Raw genomic sequence first — 23,081 nt, forward strand, 5'->3', positions numbered from 1 at the left:
CGATGAGCAACGGGATGTCAGTGATACAGTGATCCCTATCCTAATGTGAGGCATATATTAGGTAAGAGAGAGAGAGAGAGAGAAACCTTGCCTTTTTTACTTCATATATGTCACTGATATTAAATTTCCCATGAGTGCCTCTAGTTACCTGACAAGAAAGAAGTTATAGATCTCTTTCTGCAGATCTCAACTCAAGTATTGACCCCAAACTGGTGTTTGACATAACACAACTCCTTTAGGGATGCACGTGCATGTCCTCCTACTTCCAAATTCTTAGTAATTCTATTGTGACCTTCTATTTGCTGCCCTTTTGTCTTTCTACCATATAATAAGCTTCAGTACTATCCATGGCTTTCAATGTTTGTAACCCTACCATAGAGCACAGTGTGTAGCACATTATAAATCATCCAGTAACTCAATTAATAATTTAAACAATAACTACACTACTACTAATATCTGCTATTAACTAAATACATGTTATGTGCCAGGGACTGTGATAATCAAGTTAAATTCATTATTTTAAGACAACTCTGTGAAGTCTGTACTTTTATAATTATTTTACAAGTAAGGAAACTCACGGTTAGAAAAATAAGGCAACTAGAAAAATAACACAAAAGGAGCAAAGCTTGGATCCCCAAAAATTTAGTCTGCCATCACAGTTTGTGTTGGTCTCTACACAGTAGAGAGTGTACGAATGAATAACAGTGCAGGAAAGAATAAATGCAAAAGGTTTTCCAATCTAAAAAAAAGATTCTATTTAAGAGAAGATGGGAAGTTAGGATAAAAAGTCAGAGAAATCACTGATGGGACTTGGGAGAGTACCACAATAACAGATGTCACCATTATTTAAAAAAGCAATTCAGTCTAATAGGTCTCTTGACTTCTAGCAACTGTTGCATCCTCCTAGATAAAAGTGTTCATACTATATTTAGTATGGAAGCTCTGGAAACCTTGCCACATTGTTAAATGGATTGCAAAGTAAATTGGACTTTTAAAAAAAAGCATAGGATGAACATGTTTATATATAAAATTAAGGCAAATATGGTCAAATGTCTATTGCCCATGTATGCAGTTTTGTATAGCAATTCTACTTTTATTCAGCAATATCAGTGCTATAATCACCTAAAACTACATAAAGACTTCAGAAAAGGTATGGGTTACCTAGCAATGTATAATTTTTTTAGCAAATCAAGGTACAAATATTCAGAATATCTTTATGTCTCAAATTGACAGCAAAAGAAAAATGATTATTTTCCACAGATCCTCTTGTTTAGTAGTAACTAAACTCTTGGCAGAAAGTGGAATTTACTTTTACTGATCAAGCTGTAAAAGCAAATATCTGTTAAATATAGCACTGGTTAGGTCCTAAATATAAAAAATAAAAAAAAATTTAAAGTACCATGCCATTTTGATTTTGTTTTTTAAATCAAATTTCAGGGCTCAAATTAAACCAGGCTAAAGGACCTCAGAGATTTCTGAAACCTTCTGTTGAAATTACAAACAGCTAGGACCCAGTGTATAAATATGTTCTTGTCCTCAAAAGCAACCACCTGCCTGAGAAAATATATGAAACAAACAGCAATCACAGAAACTGACCAACTATGGTATTTGCTTCCATGTTCTTAACTATTTTATTCATTAATTTTATCAGGGTGCTGAATTGTTTTGTTATTCTGCCCCTTCTGTTAAAATACAATGCATTCTTAATTCCTTATCTACCAAAACACCATAAATCAATGCCTGGTCTTCAAAGAGAGACACATAGATACATTACACTTCTATTACTCAAAGCTACTGCACCTACCATCAAAAAAAAAGTTATTAAACAAGCATCATTTTTAGTTTTACAGAGGAAAATTCAATTAAGTTCTGTTTTTCTTCCTAAAAAGCTTCACTATTTGCTGGAACATAATATAATTCAACCATCTGTGATAGGCTAATATTGATTTCCCTATCTTTAATAGCACATTTAAAAAATCAACAAGCTTTAAAATGTTTATTTTCTGGTGATTCAATGAATTTTTTTTTGCTAATGTTAGAAAGTTATTTTTAATAAATTAGGTTGTTTTGACATTTTTACAATATAGTCTCTGGACTGGAAGAGGAATTATAATTTAAATATTTTTGTGGTGAGTCTCTTGATTCTCTACCTCAAACTGCTCTATATTGTCAATACTTGTTGAGAAAGTATTGCACTATACTTCCTAGTATGAAAATGACTGTCCTGTGAGTGAAACATATTTATCCATAAAACTATTGATTCTACCTGACTAACTCTCCAAAAAACCAGTAAGAGTTTCTATTCTATATGAGCATCTCTTGGAATTCTCTTGAACAAGGAGGTCTACTAGTTACAAAAATTAACAGTATGTGAAATAAATTAAAAAGTAGATCACATTTCATTGGTAGGGTAATCACTCTAACAATTTGTCTTGGAGTTCAAGTTATGTTGATAATTATAATATAATAAATACCATCACCCTTTACTCTCTTTACTGGGGTCTAAAAACCTATTCATTTACTTTATGAGGTTACTAACTACCTGGAGTCTCTGATTCAAAAAAAAAAAAATTCAAGAAAGTTATTTTCACCGAGTAAGAGAACAAAGAATGGTAAGCTTTATTTCTGACCATGCTCCCCCTAAAAAGTCTGTAAAACAGAAATGAGTCACATAAAAATATGTTGATACCTTAATTTTTTAATGCAATTGATTGATTGCATTAAATAGTTTGCTATAGTTTGCTTAGTGCTTTGTATTAATTTTTAGCTTTTTCCAAAATGATATTCAGTGTAATTATGAATTAATCTGTCACTGTCACTGTCATCCCGTTGCTCATCGATTTGCTGGGCACCAGAAATGTCTCCATTGTGACACTTGTTACTATTTTTGGCATATTGAATACACCGCCAGTAGCTTGCCAGACTCTGCCATGCGGGCGAGATACTCTCAGTAGTTTGCTGGTCTCTCCGAGAGGGGTGGAGGAATCGAGTCTGGGTTGGCCTCCTGCAAAGCGAATACCTTACCTGCTGTGCTATTAATCAGAAAAAACAAATGACTACAAGAAATAGTTTGGTAGAACTACTGGATTTTTCCTGGTATTACTCTCATTAACTTTTTACTGTTCATGTTATTGATAAGCATACCCATTTAGGTTAACATTATGGAAATCACTACATACCTTAAAAAGCTAACTAGAGAACTAAGAAATTTCACTGTGATTTTAATAAACACAGACATCATGATAAAATGTTTAGATCCCCAAATTATTCTTTATTATTTAACAGCCTTACAAATATTTGTCTGAGTTTCAGGGGGAGGAGACTACTGAGACTCCAAATTTTACCCTGCCAATAAAATCATAATCACTACGATTACAAATCATCATTATCATCATCATCATCATCCCATTGATCATCAAATTTCTCCAGCGCTCTCAGTAACGTCTCCATTCTTCCTAGTCCTGAGATTCTAGAAGCCTCTCTCCACTCATCCTTCCCAATGATGCCACATTGGAGGCTCCCTCAGGGTCAGGGGAATGAGTTACTTTGTAACTCATTTGTATCTCCAAAGGGAGAACTAGGATATTAGCACTTCCGGGAGCTTGCTTTTAAGTCTCTGGATACTGGCCGTTGATGGGATTGCACGGTGCAGGGGGCAGTCCCTGTGTGTGACCGCCTAGCTCCTGAAAATGGGAAATCTGGTTGGAAGAGGCCCAGTCCCGAAACGAGCAGAATATGACAAAAATATGACTATTTTTATGAGTCACTCTGAAAGCAGCAAATCAAACTCCACTCATGTCACAAACAATGACACTTAGCAACTTTTAGAAGAAATTAGGTATATTTTTTTTTTCAAGAGAAAAATACTTTGACCAGTAACACGGGTCAAACTGTAACTCTTTAGTGTTTTAGCTGACAAGAGTGATGCTACTAAAACGCTAATTTGACCATATTGCTTCAAGTCTCAAAACCCTTCACTGCTGCCTTGCCCTCCCACCTACTAAAATAAAATCTAAAATCCTTACTATGACCTATAAGACTTTGCAAACCTCAGGCAGAGTCTTGTAATTCTTTAAGTTCACTGAATACAAGCCTATCTTAGATTTGCATTTGTTATTCCCTTGGCCTCAGCCACTTTTTCTTTAGATACCAGTGTGGCTGTACTCTTTCATGAATTTAGATCTGCTCAAATAGCTTCTCCTTTATGAGGGTTGATGCAATACACAGCAGTATCTGAGGACCACTTCCCACTGTGCTGGGGGTAATGGTGTGGTGTTGGAGGTCAAATACGAGACTCCTATATAATAAAGCCTGTTCTCTAGCATTTTGAGCCCTCTCCTTGGTCCCACAATATCTTCTTTTGAGACATTTACACTGAAGGGAATTCTGGTTCTGATTAGAGGCCTGACTCTCAGTTCCACCTTTACAAAATGTGTATATTGTCTCACCCAGCAAAGAGAAGTCTTGTCCCAATTAGGGAAAGCTAGCACATTACATAGTGTCTCATCACGACATGTTTGCATAATAACCCTCACCCGCTTGCATGCAAACCTCAATCTGCATGTTTCCCTCTTTAGCTTTAAGCAAGACCCCTGTATAAGTGAAATAAAATCTTGAGGGTCTGCTAAAGCTATACTGGTGCCAAATAAATAGTTTCTTTTTTCACTTGTTCCTCAGATTGTGTGTCTTTGTCTTCCCTTTGCCAGGCAATTCTGCAGCAATATAGTGTATATTCCTCCTAAAAATTGCACTCCTAAACCCAATTCTTATTCTATGTATCCAGTTCTCTTATATCTTCCTAGTACATAATGACACTGTATCAAGTATGATACATCTGTCTGTTTATTGCCTTATTGCAAACAGCAGAATACAAGAAACTTGGTCTCATTTGTTCATTTACTTATCTCCACTATTCACACAACTACTCATTAAATAAATTCTTTTGAGGGATATACTGTCAGTGAATCAACTAAATAAAACATAGTCTGTTTATCTAAAACCAATTTCAAATTTGTATTTAAATATTTTGACTTCTTAACCTAAAGTTTGCAACTTCCACAACTGTACATAATCTTTTAATCAATTTTCTCTGAAGAAAACATCATGCATTGTTACTAAAACTGTAAATATGTGAAAACATCTTAGGAGATAAATTTGCTATGTATATGTATGTATATATATACATATATATGCATATATATTAGAATTAAAACCACCACCCCAACAATATGCATTGGCCTAATACTTCTACTTCTATCTGTTCTATAAGAGAAACACACAAATTACAATGTATGTGTGCAAGGATATTCACTTCATCTTTAATTTTTTAAACACACATTATTGTGTGTAATTTTTTTAAAAAATTAAAGTTTCTCTTGAGACCAGGGAAATGGCTTAAGTCTTAGCAAGAGGGTTTGCATGCGTGAGTCTGGGTTCACACCCCAAAACCATAGTCCCCCACAGACCACTAGGAATGTCCCCTGAAGAACAGAAAACAAAAAAAAAATTCAAAACAAACACACAAACATCCCCTAAAAAGATTATCTTCCACAGAAAGAAATGTCAAAGCAGCTACCAAGAGAACAATTCTAATATCATTGACAGTGACATTTCAAATGGTGTTATCTTGCAAAGGGGCTGCTAATTGTGTTGTTTAGAGACAGGGAACCTCATCTAGTTGGGTATTGTCCAGGCTTCTGAGATATTGACAAGTGGTTCCTTATAGCTCCAGGATTCATATGAGATATTGGACTAAACACAGATATCCGAGCCAGATAATCACACTTATCCCAAAGGTAGCTAGCTCATCAACTGGTTGATAAAGCAGTGTGTCATAGATCCTACATGTAGAACCTAAAAGGGCACTCTCTCTCAAGGTCCCCGAAGCATGTGTCACATCCAAGAAATCCAGCAGGAGGCAATGGGGCAAAAGTCTACTGGAACGTAAGCAAAGCAAAAGCAGTGTTCCAGGAGACTGGAAGCGCAAGTAAACAGAATTTCCAAGTCCTGCTTGCACTGCTGTTCTATTTTTCTAAAAGTTGAGGCTAAAAATTGACTTCTGCTGGGGCTGGAGCGATAGCACAGCGGGTAGGGCGTTTGCCTTGCATGCGGCCGAACTGAGTTCAATTCCCAGCATCCCATATGGTCCCCTGAGCACCGCCAGGGGCGATTCCTGAGTGCAGAGCCAGGAGTAACCCTTGTGCACCACCAGGTGTGAACCAAAAAGCAAAAAAAAAAAAAAAAAAAAAAAAAAAAATTGACTTCTGCTGTAGCTTTTTGCGCAGGTATCTTTAAAAACAGGTGTTCTTTAAATTCCATTTATGGACTCAGAGATAGTACAGAAGGGAAGGTGCTTTCCTTGTATTAAGACCAAGCCCCACACAATCTCCAAAGCACCGCTCAAGGCTCCTCTGGAGGCCCACACCTACACCCAGCTGGGGCCCTATAGGTCTTGGAGCAATTAAGCAGCACCCCATACATACTTCCTGCCCCAGCACGTCCTGGGCTTTGCTCTGAGAGGTGCTTCCTCTGCGCAAAATAGCATAAATAAAATATATTGTACTAAAACTATGGGCATGGTTTTTTTTTTTACTTTTATATTATTTTTGGTAACCTGCAGAAGTTTAAGGTGATTAATCTCCAAAGTTATGGTTTCCCTTCTAACTTCTAATTAGGAGCATTGATAATAAAATTACTACAAAGCCTCCAGTAAGTGCAGTCAGTCTCACAATGTCAGTCCTCTACCCCACATACCCCCAGTTGAGTAATTTATATACTATCAATTTTTCCACCCTTTCCAAAATTCTAGAGCCTTGTGTTGTGGTATCGAATGTACTATGTAATTCAGTATTTTTTTTCATGGTAAAGGGGAGCTAGACAATTCACAACAAATAAAACACTTTGCCTTCTACAAACTCTGGCATCAACAGACTGCTGACTTCTTAGAGTAGACAGCTTATTGGAAATGTTTTCATATGTTCTAGCATTTCAGACTTTGGGTCACAGCTCAAAGAAGTACATTGGTAGAAGAGGCTTTCTTTCCTAAATAAGCCCTTAATGTTTTCAACATTATTGGAAAAATCACAATAGGGGATCTCAGCAAGAGGGTAGATAAGTAAAATTTGTCAAACTCTCCACACAATCTCAACTAACTAATAGAGTGAAATACAATTTTGGGAAAAGACCAGACGGAGAACAGAGGAGAGTTTTCATTCGCAGAGGCAGTAGGAGATCCTGTTGAGAGTGGGAATAATAAGAAGATGGCCAAGTGGGCCTCCACGATGTAGAGGAATATAGACAGTAATTGGAGCTTCAAGAGCTTACAGACATTATTAGGGCTTTGATATTTGCTTGAGTGGGGGCAAGGAAAAAACAGTAAGTGCTCCCACTAAATGCTGGCAATATGAACACCGCACAAGTAGCTAGCAAAGAACCACAGAACCAGGGCAAAAGCAAGAGATATCCCCATACATCAAGCACACCGAATAATTCCCATTACTCTGTTTAGGGCGGCTGGGGTGGTGTTTGAGGGGTAGGAGAGACCCAACAACTTAGTCTGTGACTCCCAGGTGTAGGCAGCAAAAGTCTGAGCCTCACTGTGAGGACAGGGTGCAGTGGGTGATGTGAAACTTGCTGGAAACAACCCAAGTGCCCTAGAACAGATGACTGGTTAAAGAAAGTTTGGTACATCTACACACTGGAACACTATGCAACTGTTAGGAGAGATGAAGTCATGAAATTTGCTTATAAATGGATAGACATGGAGAGTATCATGCTAAGTGAAATGAGTCAGAAAGAGAGGGACAGGCATAGAGGGTCTGCACTCATTTGTGAAGTATAAAATAACATCACATAAGGTGATACCCAAGGACAGTAGATACAAGGGCCAGGAGGTTTGCCCCATAGCTGGAAGCCTGCTTCATGAGCAGAGGGGAGAAGACAGATGGAATAGAGAAGGGATCACTAAGAAAATGATGACTGGATAAACCAAGTGGGATGGGAGATGCATGCCGAAAGTAGATAATGGACCAAACATGATGACCTCTCAGTGTCTGTGTTGCAAGTCATAATGCTCAAAAGGAGAGAGAAAGAGTATGGGGAATATGTCTGCCATGGAGGCAGGCGGAGGGTGGGAAAGGGGGATATTGGTGGTGGGGAATGTGCACTGGCAGAGGGATGGGTGTTTGATCATTGTGAAATTGTAACCCAAACATGAAAACTTGTAACTATCTCATGGTGACTCAATAAAATAAAAGAAAGAAAGAAAGAAAGAAAGAAAGAAAGAAAGAAAGAAAGAAAGAAAGAAAGAAAGAAAGAAAGAAAGAAAGAAAGAAAGGAAGGAAGGAAGGAAGGAAGGAAGGAAGGAAGGAAGGAAGGAAGGAAGGAAGGAAGGAAGGAAGGAAGGAAGAAAGAAAGGAAGAAAGAAAGAAAGAAAGAAAGAAAGAAAGAAAGAAAGAAAGAAAGAAAGAAAGAAAGAAAGAAAGAAAGAAAGAAAGAAAGAAAGAAAGAAAGAAAGAAGGAAGGAAGGAAAGAAGGAAGGAAGGAAAGAAGGAAAGAAGGAAAGAGGGAAAGAAAGAATCTTGCTGGCAACTAAATGAACTCTAGCTGTGGTCTCCTTGTAAGAGAGGCTCTTCTCTGTATGTGACTCATTTGATGCTGGGTATCTGTTCCTGAGGTCATCATGGGGACTGTATTCATCTATGGCACATCCCACCTCTAGTCAGAGCCCAGAGAACCCCAGCTGAAGAGAGTGGTCAAATTAATTTTTTCCCCTTTTCTTCTTTTGCCTTTTTATACTTTTGCACTGTAAGACCACCCCCAAAAACGTAATGTGCTCTATTTGTAAAAATATGAATTAAAAAATAAAACAATTCAAACACCTAGGAAAAATATTCAATTATTAATCTGGGCAACAGAAATTCTAGGGTCTTTAGATTCAGTTTTTAAAGGAAAAACAAATTATTTTTAATTGAAAAATTTAAAAAGTAATATTTCCATACCATTAATATGCTTGTTTTGTTTTGAACCACACCTGTTGGTGCTAAAGACTTCCTCGGGGCTCTGTGCTCAGGGACAAATTTTGGTGCTTGGTGCCTGGGATTAAACAAGAGTGAACCATGCTCAAGGCAAGTATCTTAACCCCTCTACTATTTTAGTATCTCTCAGGCTTCAAGTTAAATAAATTTTAGAGTCTATGTAGCAAGTAGAAATCCTGAGCCTCAATACTTACAATTATTTATTTATTGCTCCACGAAAAAAGATGTAGAGAATGACCTACGTCCATTTGTAGACTTAGAATAAAGAAGTAGACTTCATACATTTGGGTTGCAATAGTGGGGAAAGTAAGAGTAACCCATTCCCTTGTACTTCTTCCCATCCCCTTATGCTTCATTCTCTGCACCATTAAATCTTATTCTAATCTTGATCTTGTTAACCCAACCTACACATTTACTAAAGTATGACACAAGCTGGGCTTTTTCTCAGCATACTCTATTGTAGAACTTTTGACTGCATAGCATTTTTATGTATTATCTAGCTTTGCAATCTCACCATGCTGACTATAATAATAATAACAACAACAACAACAACAATAATAATAATAATAATAGCACTGCACTGTAGCACTGTCATTCCATTGTTCATCAATTTGCTTCAGCGGGCACCAGTAACATCTCCATTGTGAGACTTGTTACTGTTTTTAATATTGTATCACTGTCATTCCCTTGCTCATTGATTTGCTTGAGCAGGCACCAGTAACATCTCCATCGTGAGACTTTTTGTTACTGTTTTTGGCATATCACATACGCCACGGGGAGCTTGCCAGGCTCTGCCGTACAGGTGGGATAGTCTCATTAGGTTGCTGGGCTCTCCGAGAGGGACAGAGGAATCAGACCCGGGTCGGCCACATGCAAGGTAAACGCCTTACCCGCTGTGCTATTGCTCCAGCCAAATAATATATTAATATATAATTAATGGGGCTGGAGAGATTGCACAGAGGCAGGGCGTTTGCCTTGAATGAGGCCGATCCAGGTTCGATTCCTCTGCCCCTCTTGGAGAGCCTGGCAAGCTACCTAGAGTACCTCGCCCCCACGGCAGAGCCTGGCAAGCTACTCGTGGCGTATCCGATATGCCCAAAACAGTAACAAGTCTCACGATGGAGATGTTACTGGTGCCCACTCGAGCAAATTGATGAGCAATGGGATGACAGTGACAGATATAATCAATATATAATAATAATAATATATGATAATAAATATATTAATAATATAATAATCTGAATTAACCCTAAGAAGTACAGTCTTTTGGGGTCATATGTAAAATAAATACCTGAATTCCCAATTCTATTACATTATTCAGATGAAATTTGTACCTACTTTATTGACTAATTATTTTGTTTTTATAAATTGTTGTTCATTGTTTACTACCTCTCTGGCTCCTAAAACCATATTTTTGATATTCATATGCTTTTCTAAATATATTGTTCTTCCCAGTTTCCTTCTTCTTGAAACTAGAAAGCTAGGGGCCGGAGCGATAGCACAGTGGGTAGGGCGTTTGCCTTGCACGCGGCCGACCCGGGTTCGATCCCCAGCATCCCATATGGTCCCCCAAGCACTGCCAGGAGTAATTCCTGAGTGCAAAGCCAGGAGTAACCCCCTGAGCATCGCTGGGTGTGACCCAAAAAAAAGCAAAAAAAAGAAACTAGAAAGCTAATTCTGCTCTTGAAATTAATAAAACAGCCACCAGTTTTTATAAATTTATAACGCATGTTTTATAGGAAATGAAAACTAAGCTGTTTCATGTTAACATACTCATATATCACTAAAATCACATTATTATATGCACACATTCATTCCCCTCATAATGTACATTCTGTTTAAAGAATCAAAATCAAATAATCTGATTACTCTCTACCTCTTGCAAGTCAAAATATAAATAAACCAATACCCAATGAGTAAATGTATTGGACAGATTCTTTATCAAGAATATATGTGATGACGAGTGAGCACATAAAAATATGATAAACATCATAGCCTTCAGGAAAATGCAAATCAAAACCACAAGATTTTACTTCACACCCATTAAGATGGCTATAAGCAGACTGTTCATAATGCCAAGTGCCAAGTGTTGGCTTGGAAGCAGATAAAAAAAAAAACACACCAAAAACTGGAACACTTTTACATTGCTAGCAGGAAGAACACAGTCCTTTTACGGATACTTTTTATGGCTGTTTTTAGTACCTATTTTTAAAAAACTCTATTATTATTGAGATTACTTGGTATGCAACAGTGTTAATATTTATGCTTTTGCTGTACAAACTTACTGCACCTCCATACCAGCAAACTGCCCAAATCCTCTCAACATTGCCCTTATGTCAACTCTAGACCCTTCATCTATCCTTGGATACTGTGCTTTTTGATTTCAGATTCCATGAGGGAAAAACAGCCATTTAAAAAGAAATGGAAAGTTACTTAAACGTCTAAACACAAGACCAAAGATGATACAGGAGTCAAGGTTGTTGCCTTGCATGAGCATGACCCCAGTCCAAATCCTGGCACCACATATGGTCCTCTGAGAACAGCCAAGACTCACTCCTGAGCACAAAGCCAGGGACAGTCCCTGAACATTGACAGGTATGTTGCCAAAACAAACAGATAAACAAACAAACAAACAAACATATAAACATATATACTTCTCTTATCACCTTGCATCCCTATGTATATATTAAAAGGAAGGAAAGCATATTTCTACCCCAAACCAAACCTTATCAGTATTTCAACAAATAATATATTACACATCATAATACTCCTACACTGGAAACAACCATAGTTATCATTAACTGTGAGTAGATAAACAAAATGTGGTGGGTCCACATGTCACACATAACAATAATAATAAAGAAGGAACTACATATAAACATAACATAGAGGAATAAATAATGATTATGCTATGAACAAAGATAAATACAACAATCTAGATATGATGTAATAGCTATTTAAATAAAATATCTAGAAAAGTTTTAAGAACGTAGCTCTGTGGCTGCCTGATAGTGGGACTGAAGGAAGCCAGAGTTAAGTCCAAATCAGAGGAGCGATCGTCTGAAGAATGCAAAAATGTTCAAAAATTATCATGGTGAGAATTGCACAATTACATAAAGTTTTACTAAAACTCATTGAACTACATGTTTCCGGCGCCAGAGAGACAGTTCAATCAGCTCAAGACATCCTCTGCTCTCAAAGGCCCTAGTATGATCTTTTTTCTTTTTTTTTTGCATTTTAATATATTTATTTTTTTATTGAATCACCATGTGGAAAGTTACAAAACTTTCATGCTTAAGTCTCAGTTACACAATGCTTAAACACCCATCCCTTCACCAGTGCACATATTCCACCACCAAGAACCACAGTAAACCTCCCCTCAACCCCTGGCCCTGGTATGATCTTAAGCACTGATCAGTCTTCTAAGTATGGCCAGGACTCCTAATCCCTGAACACAAAGCTGGGAGTAGTCCCTGAGCACCACAGGCTTTGGACCGAAAGTCACCAAAAGGAAAAAAAAAATCTTTCTGAATATAGGTTACAGAGAGTTTTGGTCTTCACATTTTATAAACTGACAACTTCTTTAAAGAGAATAAACAAAATGGGACATAGGCTATACCAATACTTAATGATTGAATTTCAAGACTGATTTAGATTTAGCAACAAGCAGTATAATCACTATACATTGTTACAATTCTTATTACTACAACACCATTTTCTAAAGCAACTACTGTTAATCTCTGATTCAAAAGCTTTTGTTTCACATCTTTTCCCATTTCCCCTCCTTTTACAAGCGTATCTGCTTATTGCACTTCACTTTATTGTGCTTCACAGATAATGCACTGACTTTTTTTTTAATAAACCAAAGGGTGTGTCAAATCTACATGGAGAAAACCTACCAATGCATTTTTCTAGTAGTACATGCTCACTTTATGCCTCATTTTGGTAATGTTCACAATATTTCATTTCATTGCTTTTATTATATCTGTTATGATGACCAGCAATAAGTAATTTTTTGATGTCCCTAAACTGGTTGGGGGAAAACACAAGCCATGCTCATATAAGACTGAATTTAGTCAATGAATGTGTATATTCTGACTATTCCATCAGCCTGCCATTCCCCAATTCTTCTCTTTCCTTCTCGCCTCTCTATCCCCTGAAACAGGGCAATACTGATTAAGCCATTAAATAAAAAATACATGCTTTCTTCACTGGAAATAAAAAGCTAGGAATGATTAACCTTAGCAAAAAAAAGCAAGTCAAAAGCCATATTCCATCTTACATAAGACACACTTAATGGTATTGCATGGACACAATGTCTATATACAATGGAAAAAACTCAATTTTCTGTAACCTGCTTTACTGCCATACTGGCCTTGTTGCAATGGGTCTGGATTCCCACCAACAATATCTCCCAAGAGTATACGTTTTATTATAAATGATTACACATAGTTTCTGCATTTGCTTCTAATATAATAAAATATTCTTGAATTTATCTAAAATAAACTTGATGCATAATCTAAAATAATCATACTAATTCAATTTTTGAAAAAACAATGAATTAATGGTCATTTAAGAAAATATGATCAAATTTTACTTATTTCATGGATACCTTACAATAAAAGGATAATATAAACAAAAGTGTATATGTACTTCTCATCCTAAAGTAGTTATCTTGCTTGCTAAAGATTTACCAGTTCTTCTAGACGATCCCTTTAGTTTTTAGTTCACTTTGAACTGAGATGTCCTTTCTAAGTACTTTTATTTACAACCAACTAAAATTTTATTAATAATGTAACTCAAGGGGCTGAAGCGATAGCACAGTGGGTAGGACATTTGCCTTGCACGCGGCCAACCTGGGTTCGATTCCCAGTATCCTATATGTTCCCCCGAGCACCACCAGGAGTAAGTAATTCCTGAGTGCATGAGCCAGGAGTAACCCCTGTGCATCACCAAGTATGACCCAAAAAGCAAAAATAATAATGAAAATAAAAATTTAAAAAAATTTAAAAAATGATAATGTAACAAAACCAACAGTTAAAGTACTTACTTTACAATGTCTCCCTCAAGAGCAATCACCCTCTTAATAATCTTCTGTTCTGGGTTTTTAGGTGACCTGAAATAAGAGAAGGTTACACAGTTAGTTGTATATGCATTGTTTTAAGAAAATGTTAAGAAAAAAATCACCATCAAAATAAGTTATATGAAAGTCATTACAGAATTATTCACATTCATGAAAGGACACCATCCTACTGAGATCCCAATTTGATATGGAGCTACTATCCAAGTACTTGTTATTTTAAATGCCTTGCAGAGAAGAAGATGTGCTTAAACTATAGTTTCCCCCCAAATTAAGAGAAATCAATAATTATATCATTAAATTGACTACTTATGAAGCAGGACTCATGCAAAATAAGTTGATTAAACATCACTCTAAAATTTAATATCATTGTTTGTTTCACTTAAAATAAATAGAAAAAATTTGACTTAAATCCTCAAAAACAGATGATATGGATGCTTTGAAATGAAAAATTAGGAAATTAAGTTACATTTAACTTGAAGTTTAAACAGACTGTTGGCAGTGATATAAGGACAGACTCTGAGTAATGGAATAAACTCAAGTACCCAAAGAAAAATTCTCAGATCTATGGTTAACTAATTTTTGATAAAAGAGATTGGTATATGAAACAAAATAAATAAAAACTCTTCAACAATTGGTGTTGGAAAAACTGTATAACCACCTGTTAAAAAAGGAAACTGGTTCCATATCTCACATATTACACAAAACTCAATTCAAAGTGGATGAAAGATCTTGAGATCAGACAAGAATCCATAAAATACAGTGAGCAAGACAGGCAAAATGCTACAAGATTTGAACCTCTAAAGTGTTTCCAATACTATGACTTTATTGGCAAAGGCAAGAGAAACCATAATAAGCAAATGCGATTACATCAAATTAAAATTTTTAAAACAATTTTAATTGAATCACCGTGAGGTACAGTTACAGACTTATAAACTTTCATGCTTATGTTTCAGTCCTACAATGATCAAGTACCCATGCCTCCACCAGTGCCCATTCTCACCACTAATGATCCCAATATCCCTCTCACCACCCTCAAATTAAAATTTTTGTCATGGCAAATGAACTTGTGTTAAAACAAAAAGACATTCCAAGAAGGGGAAAATACTCCCACTCAGCACACACGGTAAACAGCCAAGAAATATAAGGCCCTTACAAAGATATAAAGACCTCTTGTGATCTGAGTGCTCTGACTATAAGTCTTCTTAGTTGGTGAGGACTAAGGCCTGTGAACAGTCCCATGTGTGACCTTAGCAGTAGCATACTTATAAAAAGGGGTGTAGGCACATTCAAGTTGGATGGACTCAATATCCTCTGCAGCACTAGAATTACAGAAAATTTCACTCCCATGTATCTTTGTCCAGATATCCATCGGTCATAGATAATAAAATAATGTTCAGCCTTGTAAATCACTAACAAACTTCATTTTAAAACAATGGGATACATTTTTCATATTACATTGACAAATAAATAATGATAATACAATTTGTTGTTGAAGATTTAGGGCCATGAGTACTTTGTACAAAAAGTATATTTTTGTAACATGGCCTTTTGTAAAAGTATCAACATTTTATATTCTATTTTGCATAAAGGTCACACTTGCAGGAGTCTATCCTAATTAAATGATTCTGTATGTGCTCAAAATTTTAGCTATATGGTAAATGTCTATTAAAATTTTGAATCATTGTGGATAATGTCTATTCAAAAAAACACATAAGCATAAAAAATTGGTTAAATACATGATATTCCATTTACATAAGAAGATACATTTCATTTAAAATGGTTTACTAAATAATATTCACTGTTTTGGAAAAATTAATAGAAACGTATAAGTAGAAATGTTTTGTATAACATGATCACATATTCATAATTTTAGAGAGAAAATATGCATGTGATTGTACTTGGAAAAGATCAGGATGTCTAGAATAACATTGATTTGTCCTTTCTGCCTTGCCACAGGAAGCATAGGTTTATTGAGTTGCATCCATTCACAGTGCTCCTGAGGCACTTCCATTCCTCTGTGCTTATTTATAACCTCTTTCTTTGTGCTCTGCTTCCCCAACCAGTCAATCACCTTTAACTCCTAACCAGACTGTTAATTTGTAAATATTGCTCTTCTTTTCTCCTTATGTCAATTTAGATGATTGTCCTTTTTGTATGGACACAGGAAGGCAGTTAATGCTATGCTTTTGTAAATTGGGAGTTAACTGACTTCAAATAATATTAATTCCTGGGCACCTCTTCACCTGACTTAAGCTTCAGCTTAAGTTGCTAGCACCCCAAAAGCAGGGTCCCGACAAGAGACTGGATGGATCTAGGACAAGCTGTGAGCTACTGTGGGATCAAAATGGGCCAAGGCCAAAATTGCCATAATAATTATAAGTTAAGAGCATGGTCACGGACAAATTCTGTCATGATCCAAAATGTAACAACTGGATTATGACCCTGCTAGGATTAGGAAAGACTAATCTGACCTGAGCACTGTAGTCTGAGATCTATAGCAAGATGTTCCCAGAAGAGCCACCTTACAAGCTTAAAGTATCTCTTATTGTGTCCATACAAAATAACTAATATTAAGAAGCAGAATTAAGATGCTAATTAAGTTATTAGACTAAGGAAAGAAGAAAAAACTGGCTACCGCCTATCAGGAAGGACTTTCATAGGCTGATTGTGCTACCTGATCTGGGTGTGTAGTTGCTACCACCGAGGTGGGGAGGGAGTTGGGGGAGACAAGGGAGAGACCAAGGCAGCGATCTGGAGAGATGAACAAGGGAGACAGGAGGAGATGGGAATGAGGAGCTTAGTGAGATTGAAACAGGCGCGTGGGGAGAATGGAATAAACGGCAACTGCCCACCAATCAGCCTTGGCCCTTGTTTCCTCCTTTGTCCACCCATGACATCGGCCATCCTGGGTAGGGAAGCAGCTCACGACCACCAAATGCAGGCGGCGAGAGAGAGCCACGAGATTCCCGGTCATTCGGTGAATACACAAGGATGATATCAAACACAGGTGGGTGGAAGTTGTATATGATAAGACACATGTTTGTATTTCTGTTTCTGATTGGTGGATAAGCCATTAGCAGATAACAACATTTTTGTGCAGTGTGTCATTGCTTGCAAAAAATATCTCCAATATAGGAGGGTGACCTTAATTTGTTACCAAGTTTCTATACCTAGTATTTATGTGGTATTAAAATTAACAAAATAAAGTGAAAAATTAGGCTTCCACTTAGAAAACCATATGTGAAGCAACCATGAAGGTTATGAAAAATATGAGATTTATATTTTAATATAATCTATATTTTCAGATCATGAGACAAAATAGAACGTGAAATGTGAGCTATGTATCCCATAAAATCTTAAAAATTACTATTTCAAATATATCTATAAATTTTAATATGCCACACATGAATCTAATCAAATTATTCAAAATAAAAAACTATTTCTAACATTAATTCCATTGCTGCTTAAAAATCTATATCTGTATTTTAATCATTAGGCTATTGAATGCATTACTTTGATGTAAGTGGAGATGATATGAGAGTTATTATAGATTTACATTGTGAAAGTCATTGAACTTCTCTTAATCTAAATTTTCCTGGCCACTTGCCTATCTTCTAGGAAGTATAAAGAATAACGAGGGAAGGATTATGCCTTACTTTAGGGATACAATGTATGCTGGCCAATAAATGCAGACATTTGCATTTAAATTTGTACTTTAGTGTTTTCATTATGAGAAGCACTTTACAATATTTATTTCTGGAGCTTGGATTTTAAGCATTTTGTATTTGATGCCAATGATTTAATTATGTAATATTTCTCCAGAGGCTTGAATAAGATGCCTTAGAATTATATCTAAACCATGGAGGTCTCAGTAGGTTAATTTGGTGTTGAAGAATTTGTCTTTATTCAAACTGGTTGTAGGAAGGGAAACAGGATATAGTAAAGGTTGGGGGGATTTGTCTATAGTGCTTGGTCCTCTTAAATTTCATTTCCTACATTGGAAGAAATTATTGTTGACTTTATCCTGTGACAAGCTATAGAGCCATGCTTGGGGTTTTGCCACCTTCATAACTCATTTTATGCTTTTATGTTTCAAAGAAGTCATAATTTTTATCCTATCTGGAGCACTGAGTAAGTTCTTTAGAAGCAAGTGACACTCAGTTATCTTTTGTGGCATTGAGGTGATTGGCAAGTAAGCCACCCTTTCTATCCCTACCCTCATACCTAATCTGGTGTCAAAAAAAAAACTTTAACTCTTTACCTAATCACCCACTCTTCTTCCACTCGTGATAAATTCTAGCATCTCCTGTGTATATTTGCTTTTTTTTTTTTTTTGAGACCTCACAGAGAGGTACTCAGGGTTTACTTTTTGCTCTGTGTTCCAGTGCCAATTCTCGTGGGCTTGGCTGGCCACATAGAGACCAGAGATCAACTTCAGGTAGGCTACGTGCAAGGAAAGCGTCCTACCTGCTGTTCGAATTCTCTGGCTCTCAACTTCTGTATATTACATTTGAAAACTCTAGATCATAAAAATCTAGACCATAAAATTAATTTCAGAATTCCAAGTCACTTGAGACAACTTCTAAATTTAGACTTCTAAACCAATCCCTCATAAATATCATGGACTGAGCCAGAAAGATAGCATAGTGACTGGCCTTGAATGCAGTTGCTTCAAATTCCATCCTCAGCACCACATATGGTCCTTTAAGTGCCAGAAGTGATACTTGAACACAGTAGCACTGTAGCACTGTCATCCCGTTGTTCATCGATTTGCTTGAGTGGGCATCAGTAATGTCTCCATTATGAGACTTGTTGCTACTGTTTTTGGCATATCAAATACACCACGGGTAGCTTGCCAGGCTCTGCCACGAGGGCGGGATACTCTTGGTAGCTTGCTGGGCTCTCCAAGAGGGATGCAGGATTGAAACCTGAGCACATCTGTGTGTGGCCCAACCTGCCTGCCCCCAAATATCAGGAACTTTATGGGCATTAATTAAATCAAACATATCACATACAATTTAACTCTTTTATCTGTTATTGAAGTTAGAAAGAATCAATGTAGGAGAGGTGCCTTATATTGAGGAAGCTATTTTCTACTATTTTAAATGTTGGTCATGGACATAAATTTACTCTATAATAAGTAAGAGTATTATTATTTTTATAACTATAGCAAGATAGTGACAAATGCTACTCAACATAATAATTAAATTCCTATCTGGGCCCAGTGGATCACTAAGTGCAAAAAGAGACTGCTTTGCAAGCCGAGACAGCAAATTCAATTCTTGAAGCATCCCACATGGTCAGCTTCAGTCCTGGTAGCTCTGCTGTCAGAAATCCTTGGTCTGATGGCAGAATGTTAATCTTGTATCACCAGAGCCATGTGCGTATGAGTAACACAACTAAGTGTGCAACTGTACATAAGCAATAGAAACAAAAATAAACAAATGGGACTATATTGAATTAAAACATTTCTGGTTGTCAAAAGGAACATGACTGAAAATGCACCACCTGAATGGGAGTGAATATTCACACTTAACACATCGGATAAGAGGTTAATATCCAAGATGCCCAAGATATAAAGCACTTACAGAGATCAAGAAATAAAAAGAAAAAAACTAAAAGGGACGATGGACATTTTTCAAGGCTATATTCTCTCTTGGACACTTAGTTCACTCTTTCTTCTACTTCAGCCCTTGCCCCTCTAGAGAAACCTGTATTCTCTCTTGAACACTTATTCCACTCTTTCTCTCACCTCACACTCTCCAAGTAAATTTCTTTAATAAAAACTATTTTGCTTCCTCAAATATGGGGAGACAAAATAGAGTCATCTCTAAAGACAGAAAGATAATCAATAAGCACACAAAAAATTACAAATTTCTTATCATGTAAATACAAATCAATATGACAATGAGATATCATATCACATCACTTCAAATGGCACATATCAAATAAATAGGGAACAATTATTCTCAGAAGGGATTAATTCAAAAAAGAGAGTTCTTATCCACTTCAGATGATATTGTTGTCTGGTTCAATCAATACAGAAAATTGTATGGAGATTTTTCAGAAAATTAAGATGAGTGCTATTGTATGATCTAGCTCTTTCACTTCTTGGTACCTAACCTCAAGACACATTTATTCAAAAAGACATGAAATAATTATGGTATATATGCACAATGTGACTGTAAAAATGATGAAAGCATGCGATTTGCTGCAACTTGGCTAGAGCTGTTAAGTCAAGTCAGAAGAACTTATGCCAGATGAACTCACCTACCTGTGGTATATAGAATAACAGGAAAAGGGAATGCAAGGTATCAAGATGAGAATATCTATATTACCATTGACCCTAGATTATATGGACAGGGAAGGAAAGAACAGAGCAGGGAAGTAAGAATAGATAGATGTTAGGTAACAGGGGCAGAAGCCAGAGGTGTAAGATACATATATATTTACATATGTACTTATATGTATATTTACATATATATAAACCACTAAGCCAACAACACTGTAAGTATGAGACCCAAACTATAATAACCAAATGTAGTGTCCTGTTTTGAGGTATATGTAAAAGTGCTCACAATCACTTATAGTTAGAAAAATGCAAATCAGAGCAATGTCACACCTGTGAGAATGGTACATATCAAAAATTCTGGAACTATCTAGTGTCCACAGGGTTGTGGTGAGAAAGAAACTCATCTGCTATTGGTGGAAATTCATCTAGTTCAACATTTATGGAAAGCAGTATGGAGTTTCTCAGAAAAATAGGAATAGAACTCCCATGTGATTGAGCAATACCATTTCTTGGTATCTATCCCCCAAATACAAAAACCTTAATTTGAAATGATATATACACACCTACGTTCATCAAAGAACTTAGTATCATAGCTAAGATATGGAAACAACTCAGATGCTTAACTGCAGATAAATGGATCAAGAAGTTGTGGCACAGATACACAATGGAATACTATGCAGCCTAAGAACAAAAGCATTTTATTTTTGCAGCATCGTGGACAGAAGTAGAGGATATGCTAAGTAAAGTCAGTCATAATGAAAGGAACAGATACAGAGTGATCTTTTTCATATGTTGGACTAAAAGAAACACAAGACAGCAACTTAATGGGGGAAGTGACACACAATTGAATTGGGTGGTATATGAAAGTTAGGTGAATGAGTTTGTGGAGAGGGAGATGAGTACACTGGTGATGCATGTGGTGTTGCAATCATGTCCATGAGAAACCATTAATAATATTGTAAACCAAAAAATAAATTGATAAATACTTTTTAAAATGTGCCTGGGGGCAGAGAGATACTACTGCAAATTTGGTGCTTGCCTTGCATGTGGTCGACTCAGGTTTGATTCCTGGAACACAGTATGATTCTCTAAGCTCTGACAGAGTGATTCCTGAGCATAAAGGTAGGACTAAGCCCTAAGCACTGCCAGGTGGGACCCTACAAGCCCCCATCAAGGTAACAAGCACATTTTTAAGTGTCTATTAAGAAGATAGGTTGGTGGGTGGGAGGGAAGCTGGGGACACTGGTAGAGAGAAGTTGACACTGGAGGTAGGATTGGTGTTACAAACATTGTAATCTTTCTTCTAGATCTTTCTATATCTACCATTATTTAATTACTTAGAGAATACATATAAAAGCTCTAGCATAAGGTCTGAAACATTAAAATAGTTAAAAGACTCAAGCAAATTTTAGACTAATCCTTCTGAAAATAATTCATAAAGGAGATCAATTCAATGGACCCACACAAATTATTATAACCCTTTCCTTATACTTACAGAGAATATTTATTTAAAAATCATTTAATGAAAAGAATGTTTAGTTTGTTGTATTGGAGATAAGAAAAGAATTTCAAAGGTTTAGTCAAGTTTTATTAAACAATTAAAGAAACATTAGAACTAAATAGAAGTCATATTGAAAAGTTATGGATTACTTTTATATTAAAATGGGTATTATCCATAAAATCAACACAACATTGAATATTTTTCACTGTTGGATTCCATACTCTTAATTAACTATCAGTAATACAAACTCTGAGCATACAACACTATTGTAAATGATTCATTATTTAAACTCAAGGCAGTTTTCATACACTTAAAATTTTTCACTTAGGATAGCACTTGTTTCATTTTTTTTTTATCTTGTAACCCTCTTTGCATTGTGTGGTTTTTTTAAACTCTAATTTGGATTCATTATTAACATCTTCACAATGCTATTGTTTCAAGTACACATTCAGTAGGTAGATGTGGCTCAGCATTTGTCACTAAGCTTCATTCTCAGTACCCCCCTCCATATATGCATATGCATTACAATAGATGCAAAATCCTTAACAATGTCTTTTGCTCTGGTATCTCAGGAAATGTCAACACAATGGCATATTTTTAGCAAAGCGAATTTTTCTTTTTTTTTGGGGGAAAGAGGTGGGGATCACACATGCAGTGGTGCTGGTGACTGTCCTAATTATGAATCATAGAACACTCACTGCAGTGCTTGGGAGACCGTGAGGCACTGGGATTGAACCTGGAGCTTTCCATATGATACAGGCATTTGAGACCTCTGAGCTATCTCCCTGACCTTGTAAGATGTTTTCTTAGATACAGAACGCGTCTTAGGGGAAGAAAAGATTATGGGAATGGTACCATCGGGACATAGTGACATATAGAAAACCTTGGGGGCTCCAGTGATAGCACAGCGGGTAGGGCGTTTGCCTTGCACGCGGCAGACCTGGGTTCAGTTCCCAGCATCCCATATGGTCCCCTGAGCACCGCCAGGGGTGATTCCTGAGTGCAAATCCATGAGTAACCCCTGTGCATGGCCGGGTGTGACCCAAAAAGCAAGAAAAAAGAAAAAAGAAGTAAGTACTGGGGCCAGTGGTCTTAGACAGGATTATTTTGTAGGGAATGATTTGTCTACATTGGCTGTTTTTTTTTTCTTTTCAATGTATATCCATTCTG

The 23,081-nt window shown here is 36.5% G+C and overlaps 1 protein-coding gene across 2 annotated transcripts in view; it reads right to left on the reverse strand.

The window, feature by feature from the left end:
- Positions 1-23,081, reverse strand: part of IMMP2L (inner mitochondrial membrane peptidase subunit 2) — a 920,367-nt gene that overhangs the window by 303,851 nt on the left and 593,435 nt on the right. For both annotated transcript variants that reach the window (XM_055134369.1, XM_055134376.1), the window contains exon 5: positions 14,086-14,151. In XM_055134369.1, coding sequence (XP_054990344.1) covers positions 14,086-14,151 — 66 coding nt within the window. The remainder of the gene's footprint in view (positions 1-14,085; positions 14,152-23,081) is intronic.

The sequence above is a fragment of the Sorex araneus genome, chromosome 1 (genome assembly GCF_027595985.1).
Source record: "Sorex araneus isolate mSorAra2 chromosome 1, mSorAra2.pri, whole genome shotgun sequence".
NCBI lineage: Eukaryota > Metazoa > Chordata > Mammalia > Eulipotyphla > Soricidae > Sorex > Sorex araneus.